The sequence below is a fragment of the Prosopis cineraria genome, unplaced genomic scaffold (genome assembly GCF_029017545.1).
Source record: "Prosopis cineraria cultivar Desert tree isolate PC_DT_omini unplaced genomic scaffold, ASM2901754v1 PC12, whole genome shotgun sequence".
Lineage (NCBI taxonomy): Eukaryota > Viridiplantae > Streptophyta > Magnoliopsida > Fabales > Fabaceae > Prosopis > Prosopis cineraria.
The window spans coordinates 17804110-17820879 of NW_026555343.1; the positions used below are offsets into that span (position 1 = coordinate 17804110).

At 37.3% G+C, this 16770-nt stretch overlaps 2 protein-coding genes across 4 annotated transcripts in view; one reads left to right on the forward strand and one right to left on the reverse strand.

Annotated features, from left to right (window-relative positions):
* The first annotated feature begins 987 nt into the window (after window positions 1-987).
* LOC129288647 (repetitive proline-rich cell wall protein 2-like) lies at window positions 988-2030 on the forward strand. Its single transcript, XM_054925326.1, has one exon. The coding sequence runs from the start codon at window positions 1021-1023 to the stop codon at window positions 1822-1824; it is 804 nt and encodes a 267-aa protein (XP_054781301.1). The 5' UTR covers window positions 988-1020; the 3' UTR covers window positions 1825-2030.
* Window positions 2031-4744: 2714 nt separating this feature from the next.
* LOC129288682 (E3 ubiquitin-protein ligase BRE1-like 1) overlaps window positions 4745-16770 on the reverse strand; it is a 34464-nt gene continuing 22438 nt past the window's right edge. For 2 of the 3 annotated variants that reach the window (XM_054925396.1, XM_054925395.1), the window contains exons 18-19: window positions 16539-16704; window positions 4745-5533 (exon numbers count right to left, since the gene is read on the reverse strand). In XM_054925396.1, coding sequence (XP_054781371.1) covers window positions 5402-5533; window positions 16539-16704 — 298 coding nt within the window. In that variant the 3' untranslated portion in view covers window positions 4745-5401. Of the gene's footprint in view, window positions 5534-16538; window positions 16705-16770 lie in introns of those variants that run through there. The other variant, XM_054925397.1, reaches the window with a different exon arrangement.

The following is a 16770-nucleotide window of genomic DNA, read 5'->3' on the forward strand; positions in this document are numbered from 1 at the left end:
CTTGTAAATTTTTTCAAGTTGAGTGGAAGGTGGGGGCATTTGCTCACCCTCATCGCTATGTTTGCCACTACTTAAAACAATTCAATTTTGATAATTTTTCAATTCAAAATGCTCAATCCTTAAAATTTTTTGATTTGGTACAATTCAATTTTTATAATTCCTTAACCCAATAAATTATAAAGATTAAATTATACCGAGTCAAGGTTCAATAATCAAATCAATAATTAAAAGAAAATTTAGAGAGTAAAAGTTATACTATCATATTTTTTCCCTTTGAATATAAGTTAGAATCAAGTGGTGCGAATGCAAAAGTCAAAAGGAAACGATCCACATTGATACGGATAAATATTATTTAATATATTATATTATATATATTTGATGTGATTAATTAGTGGACAAGTTGACGACTATCTAGAATTTCTAATAAATAAATAACTCTATTCATCACCAGCTAGTAAGCATTATCCATATCCATCGACCAATCAGCCAAAAATATTATATTTATAAAGTTTTTCTTACTCATGCATACGTAACTAGTATTTCTGATAAATGATTGAAAATATTTTAGAGAGAAACATATATATATATATATATATGAATAAGTGATTCAATTAAAATAATTCCTGCACTAAAAGATATTAGATACATAGTATTTTTTTACCATTAGAGAAAAATAATAGTAAATTGAAGTTCTATATATATATATATATATATATCAATGATTAACTCTCGCAAAAAGTAAAAGCAATAAAAAAAACAAGCGCTATAGAAAGGCGGGGAAGAAAATGCAAGATTCTCAATTATATACCAACATCCATGCAACCAGAAATTGTGATTGAGTTCACATCTACCAACTAGTCATGACTTAAATTTTTCTTTCTAATATTATATTTATTAACGCATTTATTTACATAATAAAATATATTGGATCCACCAATCCAAACCTACTCCTTTCCCTGGTTCTACTATAAATAGGGGCCTTGCTCTAAGATTTGCATCAACACAAGTTTCAGTTCAACAATGTTCTATAAAAAATTGCTACTGCTCCTTATTGGAGTGGTGTTTCTCACCACTCCTACCTTTGCAGATTACTATCAGCCTCCCACTTATAAGCCCCCTGTTGAGAAGCCACCGCTGTACAAGCCCCCTGTTGAGAAGCCACCGGTCTACAAGCCCCCTGTTGAGAAGCCACCCGTCTACAAGCCCCCTGTAGAGAAGCCACCCGTCTACAAGCCCCCTGTAGAGAAGCCACCGGTGTACAAGCCCCCTGTAGAGAAGCCACCCGTGTACAAGCCCCCTGTTGAGAAGCCACCGGTGTACAAGCCCCCTGTTGAGAAGCCACCGGTGTACAAGCCCCCTGTTGAGAAGCCTCCGGTGTACAAGCCCCCTGTTGAGAAGCCTCCCGTGTACAAGCCCCCTGTTGAGAAGCCTCCCGTGTACAAGCCCCCTGTTGAGAAGCCTCCCGTGTACAAGCCCCCTGTTGAGAAGCCTCCGCTGTACAAGCCCCCTGCTGAGAAGCCTCCCGTCTACAAGCCCCCTGCTGAGAAGCCTCCCGTCTACAAGCCCCCTGTAGAGAAGCCACCCGTGTACAAGCCCCCTGTAGAGAAGCCACCCGTGTACAAGCCCCCTGTTGAGAAGCCACCCGTGTACAAGCCCCCTGTTGAGAAGCCACCCGTCTACAAGCCCCCTGTTGAGAAGCCTCCGCTGTACAAGCCTCCTGAAGAAAAGCCACCCGTCTACAAGCCTCCAATTGAGAAGCCACCTATTTACAAGCCACCTGTGAAAAACCCACCAAGCTATCAGCCTCCACCTTATGGTTACTAGCCCCCATCATCAGCCATGAACTATTGAGTATCTTTCGATCTTAAACATATTTTGGCATTCTAAAAATAAGCGAGCTTGTGATCTACGCAGTTTGTCATCAAGTGTTTAATATTTTACCAACTCTATTTTACTTTGGCATTGTTGTTAAGCATTTATATTATAATTTTAATATTGATCACTTATAAAAATGTCTGTTTCGCCCTGCTTCTACTCGTGTTTAATTGACAGTATATTTTGGTAGCCATAATTCATAACCAACAAATCTCATTTAGATATATCTATCAATGAACACGAGCTGAATAACTAGTGATTGAAGCAAATATTTTGGTATAGAGTAAAAACTGTGACATCACTTTGTCACTTGGCGTTCGTTGAGAATATCATCATCTTACATTTTACAAATGTATAATAGCATGTTGATTTTAGTTAGGATTCCATCCGTCTTAATTTATAAGATTTTTTTTTTTGTGAAATTATACATACATATTATTAAAGACATTTTACAATCTTAATTTTTTTTTTATAAATTTCCAAAATTAGCATTCATTAATAAGAGATTGGGAAAATTTTATCTAAGTGAAATAGTAAGTGGTAATATTTGACTAATCATCATTAATGAAGTCTTATTTTTTTTTCAAAACATCTTATATTTTAGAACACCAAATCACCTCTAAAAATATCTTATAAAATGAGACAAATTGAATGAAAGTAAAATAAAATAAAATAAAATGTGCTAAAGTGTACTTTTAGTTCTCTAACTTTATATAATATTTCAATTTGATTCTTTAATTTTGTAAAGTATCTTTTTAGTCCTTTAACTCTAACTTCATTAGTTTCAAATGATTATTTTTTGTGTTAATCATTGTTATTTTAAAAAAATTAAACTTAATATGTCAACATTTAAGAATGTTTTGTCAATATTTAAAAGTTCAACGTAAAAATTTGTTAGTATAAAACTAATAGTATTAAGGTTAAAGGACTACAAAGACATTTTATAGAGTTAGAGAATTAAAATGAAACATTATGTAAATTTAAAGGACTAAATATATATTTTATCCATTAAAATAAAAACACTTGACCACACTATGCTGCTTCATTAATTTGCTTTGATCCTCAGGTGAGAGAATGTTCTTTCGTTGACCCAGGATATATGATCATGTATAGTATCAGTACAATAAATTCTCTCTGGGCAGAGAATGATATATTAATTTTCACGTAGTTTAATAATGGGACAACAATAATTGATAGCTCGTTTGGTTCAATTCTGGACGCAGAATGAGATATAATGCAATGCAATCTTAATTACCATGGGCATGTTTAATACACTTTTAACAAAAGACGAATAAAAAAAATTCAAATTACATTAAAAAAAGTGAAAAGACAAAATTATCCCTCACGATTGCCAAAACAAAAATACCCTCCCACTATTCATTGCATCAGCCAATCAAATGAAAAATCATATCCTCCCAAGTGATTGTTGCATCAATAACAAAATTAATTCTAAAATCTAAAAAACAGGTCTAGTAGCATGAGCTTTATGGAAATCATTGGTGGAAGGAAATGTTAAATCGCTGCCTTTAGTGTTTATGGGTGATTGCTGCTTCTTGGATGATAAGGAAGAAGAACATGATGGAAAAAGGTATTGGGGTAAGAGGAAACAACAATGGTGAGGGGTTTGGTAGTTCCTGAACTTGTCTTTTGCAGCAGCAATCAAGTCGTTAGCCTTGGTTGTCATCTTCTTCCTTGAACTTAGGTGATGTCGCATACTTGATGGAGAGGGAGAAGGTCGATTGTGGTGGAGCAGATAAAGAGAGAGGAAAGATGGAAAGAGGTCGATGATGCTGGAAAAGACTAAAAAGCCAACGATGGCGGCCAGCTAGGGGTGACAGCGGTCGCAAAGTTGACGAGAGGCCAACGACGACGGTGAGGGGAAAGGTAGGTAGTGGTGGCTGAGTTGGAGGTTAAGGTGACAATGCAGCAACGATGGAGATGCAAGGAGGGCATTTTTGGAATGGAAATATGATAATGAAGTACAATAAAGATTCGTGGGTGATAATTGAGCATTACCATTACTTTGGTAATGATGTGATAATATGATTACCATGAATCCACTTTAAAGACTAACCACCCAATGGTAATACAATAGTTAACTGCCATTTGTATTGAACCAAGTAGGCCCTTGAACAATAAAACATCAGGATTTCAAATGGCTTGACGGAAAGATTAGAATGTTTTTTGAACGCTTATAAGTCACTCTTTTATGAACATCATTATTAGCCAAAAAAACCTTTAAAAAATTAATTCATGTGGATCAGATCCTTAAATCTTGACCTGATGTTGCATTGACTTGGTTGATGTAATTTTCTTGTAACTAAATATTTTTAAATCCAATTTTATAGAAGAAACGTTGCAAAGAGTATTTGACAAACACAAAAATGAAATATGCTCTAAAACATGACTATAAGTGATGGGAAAATATCTGGTCTCAAAAAGTTACAAAAGCCTGAAAATAAAAAATGCTCTAAAACTATGAAAACCAATAAATAAAAGATCCCCATTATATAGTCTCTTTCAACTTTCACAACTACACAGTACTCAAAAACCATGTATTGATCACCTAAAAGAATAATTTATTATAAATGCCATACACATTTAAATTATAACAGTTAAAAGATGAAAATGGGTTTGCAAATGACGAGAAGAGTAATAATTTCCCTCCAACAATTAAACACCCTTTCTCAGTCCTCTTATAATCAAACGAAACAATTCTAATCAAGGTGATTAGAATCAAATCAATATGGCCAATTCAAAGTGTAACTAATTAGACCTTGGTCTCATTTAGCTACAAAACACATTCACGGCTAGATAGGATGCATTCTTCAAACAGAAAATCCTAAGAAAATGAAATAATAACATCAAGTTTAACAAATTGTGAACATGAGATTGTCTTCAAATCAAATTACAACTGTATATATCCTAACAATCAACAAAGGCTACATAAATTACAGGCTTTGAAAGACAAAATTGAAACGATAAAATCTAAAAATCTATCATATATACAAAAACTTGAATGTCAAACCCTTCCCATTTTAGCAGGAAACAGAACACTACTGATTTGCAAGACTGACTTCCAGAGAAATTTGCAAGGATGGCCTTTCCAGGCTTAGAGAAAATTTTGAATTACTAATTGCAGTTAAACACCAACCTCAATGACCTTTCCCAAATCGCTTTGGATGATGTACTATGATAAATCTGCAAAGAACAAACATCTAGATTCCTATGGCTCCAGTAAGCCATCTTCCCAGTGTCCAGAAAACAGTCAACATCAGGACTGGAAACTCCGAGTCTGAGTTCGGATGATATACTAAATTCTAATACCGGCAAAATAAATCAGCTAAAAGGAAAAAGGAACTAACTGATGTCAGTGTTCCTCACCTGTACTGCTGCTAATATAAGCACACACTTGAACCTGTGGAGAACCCACACGCCAGATTTTGGATCAAAAAATTTAAATTAACACTGGAGCCAGGTGTCTAGTCAACAATCAGGGGAAAAAAAAAACCAACTGATTTTCCAGTTACAAATAAATGGGCTTCACATCATTGGGCCCAAAGCTTGCAGCACATAACGGACATTTGCGTTGCTTACTGTCAACAACTTTCATGATACATGGATTGCAGACCAAGTGATAGCATTTTGTAATTACAACCTAGCACCAAATTACAAACATATGAGGATTCAGAACGATAAAGCAGCCCAAAATGTTAACTATGTTTCACTATTAAAAGAATTTCAAAGGAGTTATTCATGAGAAGAAAGTAAATAAATTCTAAGAGCAATTTATCTATCAGGGCACTGTTAATGAAATGCCAGTCACAGAAGTTCTTGAATTAATAACTTGAATGAGTAGATCTGTAGATGAGTGCCGAGAAGCTATATTCAAGGATGACATTTAATGTAAAAGGGCACCGAGGGCCCAAGCCCATTTAGGATGGGCTTCCTCTTCCTCTAATTTAATAACAGATATTTGTATCTTTTATACTATTCTGTTCTCAGATTAGGATCATATTTTTAATTTTCTAGATTCTCTTTGATTAGGTTGTAACAAACCCTCGTTTTCTCCCTATATGTAACTTGCGACTGCTATGAATAAAACTGAAGCTAAGAACTCAATTGCTCAGCTGATTTCTTCGCGGTATCATGAGCCAGGTTGATCCAATCTTAGCTTTGGCCACTATGAGGCCTTCAATATCGAAGTCGTTGATGCCAACTCAATCCAGAGCCCTAACATGTTGACTTCAAGTCGACAGCCTCCAAACGGCTCTGCTCTTATGCAAGACCCAGTGAGTTTCATCATTGCTCATAAGCTTGATGGGGAGAATTATCTTCAATGGTCTCAATCGTTTCTTATGTTCAGCAGCAGAAGTGGTAAAGAAGAATTTATTGATGGCCACTCAACCTCCTATTCCTTCTGATACTAAAATACATGACATGGCGCACTGAAATCAGCCAAGTTATATCTTGGCTGGTGAACTCTGACACTCGAAGTAGGAAGAAATTTCATGATATACATGAGTGCAAGAGAGACATGGGAGGCCGCACAAGAGCTTAATTCTCCAACCTCAAATACTGCTGTGCTGTCTGAAATTAAAGGACAACTCAATAAGCTGAGGCAGAACAATATGACAGTGACTGTCTCCTACAACCAATTGGTGCAACTGTCGCAACAAATCAATCTTTATGAAATCCATTCTGGTCATGCAATGAAAATGCCAGGTATTATCAAAAATTAGTTGAAACAAAACAATTTATAAATTTTTATTTGGTTTGAATCCAGAATTTGAGGTCAGAAGTCAGATTCTAAGTTACTCCCAGCTCCCTCAATCCAAGAAGTTTTTCAACCATTAAAAGGGAAGAGAATCGTAAATGTATATTAGGAAGAACTAATATGCCCCTGCCTACTGAATCTTCAGCCACAGCCGCCTGAGGATCATCTACCAACGATGAATAAAGCAAAAAGGGAAGTCACATGTTCTGTGATCATTGTAACAAATCTGGATTACAAGAGACAAATGCAGGAAAATCCATGGGCACCCTAATCAAGACAAGCAGAAGGGAAGAAGAGAAAGTCATGGGTATTCTACTGATGATGAACAGAAACCTGTGCCAGATCTTAATCAATTAAAAGAGAATTTTGATCAATTGCAGAAGCTCCCAAGTGCTCATGAGAAGCCACCGAGAGTGAGTACTGCCACAGGCTTGGTCACGTACTAAATCAGGTATGATTTCAGTTGCTTATCTTTCTGTGTGTCAGGGATCAGATATGTGGACTGTGAATTTGGGAGGACAGGTGACATCTTATTTAAGGACCTAAGGCCATGCCCAAACAATGGGTTGTAAAAATTCCAGATTCATCATGTGTAGAAGTAGCTGGCATTGGCAAATATTACTTCATCACCTACTGTAGAATTGAAGAATGTCATATATGTTCCCAAATTAGCTTGCAATCTGATTTTTGTTAGGACCCTAACTAAATTTAATGCATGCGAAGTTGACTTTAGATCAAATGACTCTGTTTCTCAGGATATGAGGTTGGGGAAGATGATTGGTTGGTGTAAACAGGACGGAGATCTTTATTACTTTCAAAGGCAAAAAGGTGGAGCAAGACAAGCAAGCGCAGCAAGCATCCTTCACAGCAAAATGTCTACTGGTTTCATTACTGAATCTGTTGGTCAAATAAGACTTTTACATTTCTTTTCTAGACATCCTAGTATCGATTATTTCAAAAAAATTGTATCCTCAATTTATGAATAAAGATTTTTCAGCTTTTTCTTGTGAATTGTTCCATGGACAAACATACATGCAATACTTATCCCTATAGGCGATTCAAATCTTCTCAACCATTCAAATGGTGTCTCCGAGAAAAAATAGACATTCTTGACATGACATAGCCCCATTTACTAGCTGCAAATGTCCCTAACCATTTTTGGGGTGATGTTCTCACCTCCACCGATTTAATCAATCGATCTCCCTCAAAAACTGAGTTTCAAAAAACAGCAACAGATTCTGCTTGAAACTTATCCTGCCACCTTGATCATGAACACACCACCACTCAAAGTGTCTGGATGTACAGCTTACATCCACACCTCTCATGCCTCCAAACTTGAAGCCCGAGCCATAAAGTGTGTATTCTTAGGTTATTCTCAAACACAACACAAAAAGGGTACAAGGGCTACCATCCTCCCTCGCACAATTGAACCTCCAATTATGTATCTTTTGCTGAAACACAGCCATACTACCCAAAAAATGCCCATTCAGGGGGAGAATCAGCCATTTTATGAGTCTCACCAACATCGATCCTATTATCAGCCGCTGACCGAGCCTGAAAATGCATCAGGAATACCTAAATCCATACCTGATTAGCCCAAAAATGTCTGCCGGTAATACTAATGATAATGGCCAGTTTGAGGATTGTGATCAGACTGTCCAGAATCCGGAAAGAAGCCAGACAGAATCTGGTGCAGGGGTACAGCAGCAAATATCTGCTCTAGAACAGCCACCAAGGAGTCAAGGACAAGGTACATCACATCAATTATCTACTTCAACCTCAAATCTGCAGTCTGATGATCTAGGGTGGCCCACTGCATTGAGAAAAGGGCTAAGATCTTGCACCAAACATCCTATCAGTAATTTTGTATCTCATGACAAATTGTCTCCTACTTTGAGAGCTTTCATAGCTAGTATCTCAGCTGAATATATACCAAAGGATGACAATGAAGCCATGAAAAGTCTAGAGTGGACGGCTGTAATCAATGAAGAGATGGAGGCATTGATTAAACAAGGCACTTGGGAGCTGACTAAGCTTCCAAAAGGCAAATCAACAGTGGGATGCAGATGGGCATTTGCTAAGAAGTACAACCCAGATGGAACAACGAGGAAATATAAGGCTAGGTTGGTTGCAAGAGAATTCACACAATAATATGAGATTGATTATCAGCAATCATTTGCTCCAGTAGCTAAGTTCAATACAATCAAGGAATTACTTTCCTTGGTGGCTAACCTTGATTAGCCTTTGCACCAACTAGAAGTTAAAAATGCCTTTCTTAAAGGAATCTTGGAATAGGAGGTATATGTGGATATTCTTCCAGGATTCAAAGACGACAAAAATTAGAACAGGATATTCAGGTTATGAAAATCTTTGTACGGTCTTAAACAATCTCTCCAAGCGTGGTTAGAAAGGTTTACTCAAAGCAATAAAGAAAATGGGGCATAATCAATGCCAAATAGATCATACTTTGTCAAACACTGATAAGAAAGTAGCCATTTTGATATTCTGTGTTGATGACATAATCATTAACAAAGATGATATCAGCAAGTTATAAAGTTTGAAGATGATACCTACTGAGTTTGAGATCAAAGATCTAGGAATCCTAAGGTATTTCCTAGGCATGGAAGAGGCCAAATCCAAACACGGTATTGTGGCATCATGGAGAAAGTCCACACTCAACTTATTGAAAGAAACAAGAATGCTATGATGCCAACCAGCTACAACTCCTATGGAGATGAATCTTAAATTGGGAATAAGGGAAAATTGAGATTGCGATGGTGACTTGGTAGTATGGTACACCAAATCCCACATTAATTAGTATGAAATGCTCAACAGGATATTTAAGTAAGTCAGTTCTCTCCCCTCAACAACTAGCTTTTCAAGCAAAGTTCCCCACACCACTTAGGTACCCATCAATTGACATCAAAGCCTAGTTGTTGGCGATTCTAAAGAAGGCTACCGTAGAAGGTTCTAACTGGTAAGAGATCAAGTTAAGTGATATGGAGTATAGTCATCAAGACACTAGCTTTAAAGGGGAGGACCAATTGATGGAGACTTGATAGTATGGAATACCACGTCCCACATGAGTAGTGTGGGATACTCAATAGGGTATTTAGGTGAGTTTGTTCTCCCACCAACAGTTAGCTTTTGAGGTAGTGTAGATATCCAAAATAAATATTTTATTCTGTAAATATTTTATTTTATTTGATTCTTGTTATCTCTCCTTCCCTGATTCTTAGGCCATATTTTTCGACCCTCTGCTATATACACCGAGTCATTCAAATCTTCTGGAAATATAAAAAATTCTCCTCCTTGTTTCTTCATGGTATCAGAGCAGGAGGGAGAAGTCGAGCACACATCTGAGGCTGAAATCGAGAACCTTCAGTCAGATGCTCATACGTTCAATGAGTTGCTTGACCTTGAGGGATCTTCCAGAACCAATCCATGTCAGGGTGGCAGAAACTCTATAACTGCTGCCCTCGAAGGATCAGTGGTCTCACTGGTGCTTGAAAAACTCTCTACAGATAATTACAAAGAGTGGGCCCAGTCCGTGAAACTCACCATTGAAGGACGGGGCAAGCTGGGATATATTTCAGGGGAAATTCATGCCCCAGATGCGTCAAACAGCAAAGCTCTACAACTGTGGAAGTCTTCAAACTCCATGGTGCCCTCATGGCTCATCAATTCTATGCAACCCACCATAAACAGAAGCTTCATGTTCCTACCCAGAGCACGTGAGATATGAGAGGCTGTCAAAGAAGCATACTCAGATGGTGAAAACACAAGGTACTCAAACTCTAAATGAATATTATCTCGAAAAAATGTTCTTTGGCAAGAACTTGATATGAACACTGAAGAAGAGTGGAAGTGCTCTGAGGATGCTATCAGGTTTCACAAACGTGTGGAAAAGGAGTGTTTGTTTGAAATCCTTGCAGGTCCCACTATTGAGTTGGATGATGTTCGTGGAAGAATCTTAAGTCTAGACCCACTTCCCTCAGTGCGTGAAGCATTTGCTACTGTCCGTCGGGAAGATTCTAGACTACAGATCATGCTGAAAGATAACTCAACGCCTTGTTCTAATTCCTCTGAAGCTTCAGCACTCGCTGCTCGCTCAGGGGATCAGAAAAACAAAGGAAAAATTGTTTGCGCACATTGTAAGAAGACTGGGCATACAAAAGACACTTGCTGGGACGTTCATGGTGAGCCTCCTGATTGGAAACCCAAGAAGGGAAAGGGTCGTGGCTATGTTGCTAAGACAGAATGAAGAAGTACAACAGCAACCAACTTTCTCTCAAGAGCAACTCAGCCAGCTTCTGAACATGTTAAATGCCCTCCAAATCAACCCACGACCGCCAAAACAACCTACTGCTATTGTGGTTCAGCTAGGTAATTTCTTTCATGCTTTGACCACAATCAAAGGTATGTGTACTGGAAATTGTTGGATTGTTGACTCGGGTGCCTCTGATCATATGACTGATGATGACACTCTCTTCACTGCCTACACAGCTTGTAAAACTACAATCACTGTTCAGATTGCTAATGCATCACAGTCTATCGTTGCGGGCTTTGGGAGTATTAAAATCTCTCCAACTCTTACTCTTCATTCAGTCCTTCATGTCCCAAAGTTAAAAGCATAATTTGTTATCTATCAACCAGCTAGCAAAAAATGAGAAATGCCATGCTGATTTCTTTGCAAATCATTGTATTTTTCAAGATCTATTGACGGGGACGACGATTGGCAATGTTAGAGAATTCAACGGGCTTTATTACCTGGATGGATGTTTTAAACGTGATGTTAGAAGTTGCAATAAAGTGTCTCTCCCTAGGACTAGTGAATTGGAGTTATGGCACAAGCGGTTAGGTCACCCAAATTTTAAATATTTGTCAAAATTGTTCCCTTCTATTTGTTCTAATAAAGAGTGCTCCAATTTTTACTGTGACTCATGTGAAATGGCCAAACATCACCGTACTTCCTTCCCTAGCATACCATATCATGCATCTCATCCTTTTACAACCATACATAGTGATTTATGGGGACCATCTCGAATGCCAAATTGAACTCAATCTAAATGGGTCGTCACATTTATTGACGATCACACACAAGTTAGTTGGGTCTATTTACTGAAAGACAAGACAGATGTTTCCCAAGTCTTCATCAATTTCTATCACATGATATAAAACCAATTTTAGAGTATCGTAAAAACTCTACACACTGACAATAGTACTGAATACTTCAGTACTTCCCTAACAAATTTTCTCAAAACTCATGGCATTATCCATAAAAGCACCTGTCCTAACACTCCTTAGCAGAATGGCATTGCTGAATGCAAATACTAGAGCTTTATTGTTCAGCAGCCATTTTCCTAAATATCATTGGGATGATGCTGCTCTCACTGCCACCTTTCTCATAAATTGCTTAGCAAGCATAACGTTACCATTCCAAACACCATTACAGGTTCTTCACCAAACCTACAACTCTTCCTTCCTTGAAAATAACCTCCCAATGAGAGTTTTTGGATGCACTACCTATGTCCATCTACATCACAGTTCGAAACTTGACCCCAAAGCTGTCCGCTGCATTTTTCTGGGCTCTTCTACCTCTCAAAAGGGGTACAAATGCTTTGATCCTCTTACTGAGCACCTCTTTGTTACCTATGATGTTACTTTCCATGAAAATAATCCTTTCTACTCTCAGTCCTCAATTCAGGGGGAGACTTGGAGTGAATTTCAGGCCTTAACACTACAACCTGAAGTCACACCACCTACCTTAACATAACTTGATGTCACACCACTATCTACTTTAGCACAACCTGAACTTGAACCTGAACCTGAACTTGAAAATAACCCTGATGAAATCACAAAGAAAGAGGATATGCTTGATCCTAGTTCTAAAAAGAAGATAGGGGGAGACACAAACCACAATGTGAAGACATATACACGAAAACACAAGACAGGCACAAGACCCCATGTTCCTAGCACTAACCAAGAGACAGAACTGGCAGTGGGTCCTAATGGTGATCAAGTTGAGACCGTTGAGGGTGAACAAGTGAATATGCAAGAAAGTGAAGTTGTAGAAGATATTGATCTTCCCATAGCTGTAAGAAAGAAAACCAGGGAATGCACTCGACATCCCATAGAACGTTTTGTTTCTTATTAGGCTCTCTCTTCAAGATATCATGGGTTTGTTACTCATCTTGACAGCATTAAAGTACCAAATACAATTGAAGAAGCAATGGCTATACCCAAGTGGAGACAAGCTGTAATGGAAGAGATGGAAGCTCTAAAGAAGAATGGTACTTGGGAAAAAGTCGATTTGCCAAAAGGAAAAAAGGCTGTGGGATGCAAATGGGTATTTACACCAAAATATAATGCAGATGGAAGTCTTAACAAGTACAAAGCAAGGCCGGCTGCAAAGGGATTCTCATAGGTATATGGCATGGACTACACAAAAACTTTTGCACCGGTAGCAAAATTCAATACAATCAGGGTTATCATGTCTCTGGCAGCAAAACCTTGACTGGTCATTGCACCAATTAAATATCAAAAATGCCTTCCTAAATGGTGAACTAAAGGAAGAAGTTTACATGAAGTTGCCTCCTGGCTTCCCAGAACAATGATCAAATCAAGTATGCAAACTAAGAAAATCCTTGTATGGATTGAAGTAGTCCCCTCGTGCTTGGTTTGAACGATTCACAAAAGTACTAAAAAGGGAAGGATATACTCAAGGACAAAGTGACCACACCTTGCTCTTCAACCATCAATATAGTAAGACTACCATACTAGTAGTTTATGTGGATGATATTGTACTTACAGGGGATGATGTGAATGAGATTGCACAAGTAAAAAAGGCTTTGGCCCAAGCATTTCAAACAAAGGATCTTGGGGAGATGAAATATTTCCTTGGAATGGAGGTGGCTAGGTCTAAGAAAGGGATCTACATCTCACAAAGAAAGTATATTTTGGAACTCCTGAAGGAAACAGGCATGCTTGGATGTAGACCAAGTGATACACCCATACAGGTTGACAAAATTAGTGAAGAAGAAGATCTTGGAAAGGCAGTTGACATGGGTAGATAACAACATATGGTAGGAAAACTCGTATCTTTCTCACACTCGTCCTGACATCGCCTTCGCAGTTGGAATGGTTCATCAACACTCACATGATCCTAAACAGAAACACCAGAATGAGGTTTATAGAATCCTAAGATACTTAAAAGGCAGTCCTGGTTGAGGCTTGTTATTCAAGAAAACTCAAAAACAAAATGTGGAAACCTTCACAAATGCAGACTAGGCAAGTGATCAAGTTGATAGGAAGTCCACCTCTAGCTATTGCACATATGTTTGGGGCAACTTGGTTACTTGGAGAAGTAAAAAAAAGTGTAATTGCAAGTAGTGCTGAATCTGAATTTAGATCAGTTGCTCTTGGAATTTGTGAAGGCATATGGATCAAATGAATTCTAGAGGAATTAAAGAAAAATGTGAATCTTCCAATCACGCTCTACTCTGATATAGCATGGCAGCCATCAATATCTCGCTCAACCCCATACAACATGACAGAACCAAGCATGTTAAGATAGATAGGCATTTCATACGAGAAAAAATTGACAATGGAATTATTCGCCTGACCTATATACCTACTAAGGAGCAAATTGTAGATATCCTTACCAAAGGTCTAGCACGAGACAAATTTGAATATCTGGTTGGCAAGTTGAATATGACAAACATTTATAGTCCAACTTGAGGGGGAGTGTAGATATGCAAAATAAATATTTTATTTTGTAAATATTTTATTTTATTAGATAGGATTTTATTCGATTCCTGTTATCTCTCCTTCCCTGATTCTTAGGCCATATTTTTCAGCCCTCTGCTGTAAATACCGAGTCATTCAACTCTTGTGGAAATATAGAAAATTTTCCTACTCCTTGTTTCTTCAGGTAGGGTTTCCTTTTCCACTTAGATACCCATCAAATTGTCCTCTCATGAATAGGAAGAGATATCAGCACCTGGTTGGCAAACTAATTTACTTATCTCACACAATACCAGATATCTCCTATGCAATGGGCGCAGTGAGTCAATTTGCAAGTAATCCAAATAAGGATCATATGACTGCAGTATATAGGATACTATGTCATTTGAAGCATACACTAGGGAAAGGTCTACATTTTAGACAAGGAAGTAATAGGGGAATTGAAGTTCATTCTGATGCCTGATTGGGCAAGGTCTGCTAAAGATAGAACATCCACCACAAGCTATTATACCTGTGTGGGGAAACGTGGTAAGGTGGAGAAGTAAGAAACAATTTGTTGCATCACAAAGTAGTGCAGAAGCAGAGTTTAGAGAGCTAGCCCATGAGATAAGTGAAGGCATATGGTTTGGTAATGAGTTAAAGATAGCTCCTAGATGTCCAATGAGAGTTTTTTGTGATAACACAACTATTAAGATTGTAGAGAACCCTGTGCATCACAATAGCACAAAACATGATGTTGATCAGCATTTTATCGAAGAAAAAATAGAAGGAAAAATTGTTGATGTTGCAAATATTTCTATTGGTCAGCAAGTTGCAGATGCAAACCAAGGCCATATCAAAACCTAAATTTGAAGGCTTAACAAGCAAGCTATGAATGATGAACATCTATTCTCTACCTTGAGGGGAAGTGTTGGAGGGCACAGATGGCCCAAGCCCATTTAAGATGGGTTTCCTCTAATTTAATAACAGATATTTATATCTTTTTATATTATTCCGTTTTCAAATTAAGATCATATCTGAGACTATCAGATCATACTTTTAATTTTCTAGTTTAGGATGGGTTTCCTCTAATTTAATAACAGATATTTGTATCTTTTTATATTATTTGATTTTCAGATTAAGATCATATCTGAGACTATCAGATCATACTTTAATTTTCTAGATTCTCTTTGATTGGGTAATAAACCGTTGTTTTCTCCCTATATGTAACCTGCGACTGCTATGAATAAAATTGAAGCCAAGAACTCAATTGCTCAACCAATTTCTTCATTTATACACTCACTAGAGTCTTGAAGGATAATTTGGAATCACTTTCACATCCTTTATCTATAAATTAGGATTAAGATTGCTTTGTCATCAAGGAGTTTGATAATTATCACTATCACTCTTTAGGATTAATCCTTATCCTTTCAGGATTCCCTGTCCTTGGTTGTCATTTCAGTTTTAGCAAGCTTCACATATATATTGCCCAAGATAATATATTTTATTCAACAAATAAAATTTTAAAGTCTCTTGAATGTTATAACAGACCAAGCCAGTAGGATAAATTGGAAACTGGTCAAATGATTTGAAGTTTACACTTTTGAACTGGCTCAGTGCAACTTTATAGGTGCCCAAGAAATATTGTAACCAAAACACATATAAGACTCCAACTAATGCCTAGTCAAAAAATTAAAAAGCCACATTTACTGGTATTGGTAAGACCATATTGCATACCATCACTAAGGAATATAAAAGATATTTAATTAAATTTACCCACAACAAAGGTGAAGACAACAAGAGGAAAAATAAAAAGGAAATTACCTAAGTACTTCATATCAGCTATTGTTTACATTCAAAATCAATAACGCTTCATAATTTTTAATTATTTCTTCATGCATAGATAAATAGAACTGAACTAGCCAATTACTTTATTCAACTTCAATGTGCTTCAAAAAGTAATGTATCAAGTGTAAAGCACAACACGAGTTGACATATTTCTAGAAGCTCATATCATATCCCTTGTTCACCCTTGCAATGTCAGAAATCTGTGCCAGTACTTACTCAACTGTGAAAATTATTTGACTCTTTAAATTCCAGATAACATCTCGGGACATCAAATAAATAAAATTTAAACATTCAAAGACACAAAAAGGTTTACCTCTTTCGTCCTGTCTTGGCAGACACTGCACTTGACAATTTCCCTGTATTCTCCTAGTTCCTGTTGAAGCTTTTCAATAACAGAGGAGCCCTCAATCTGCGCCTGAAGGTAAGAAAACTTTCTCCTGGCAACCTCCAGCTCCTCCTCTAATCTTTTCCTGGCAAACCTGATGACAAGAGAGTAGGCCCCTAACTGCTCTGTCCTGAAAGCTAGGAAAGGAAAAATCTGTTTT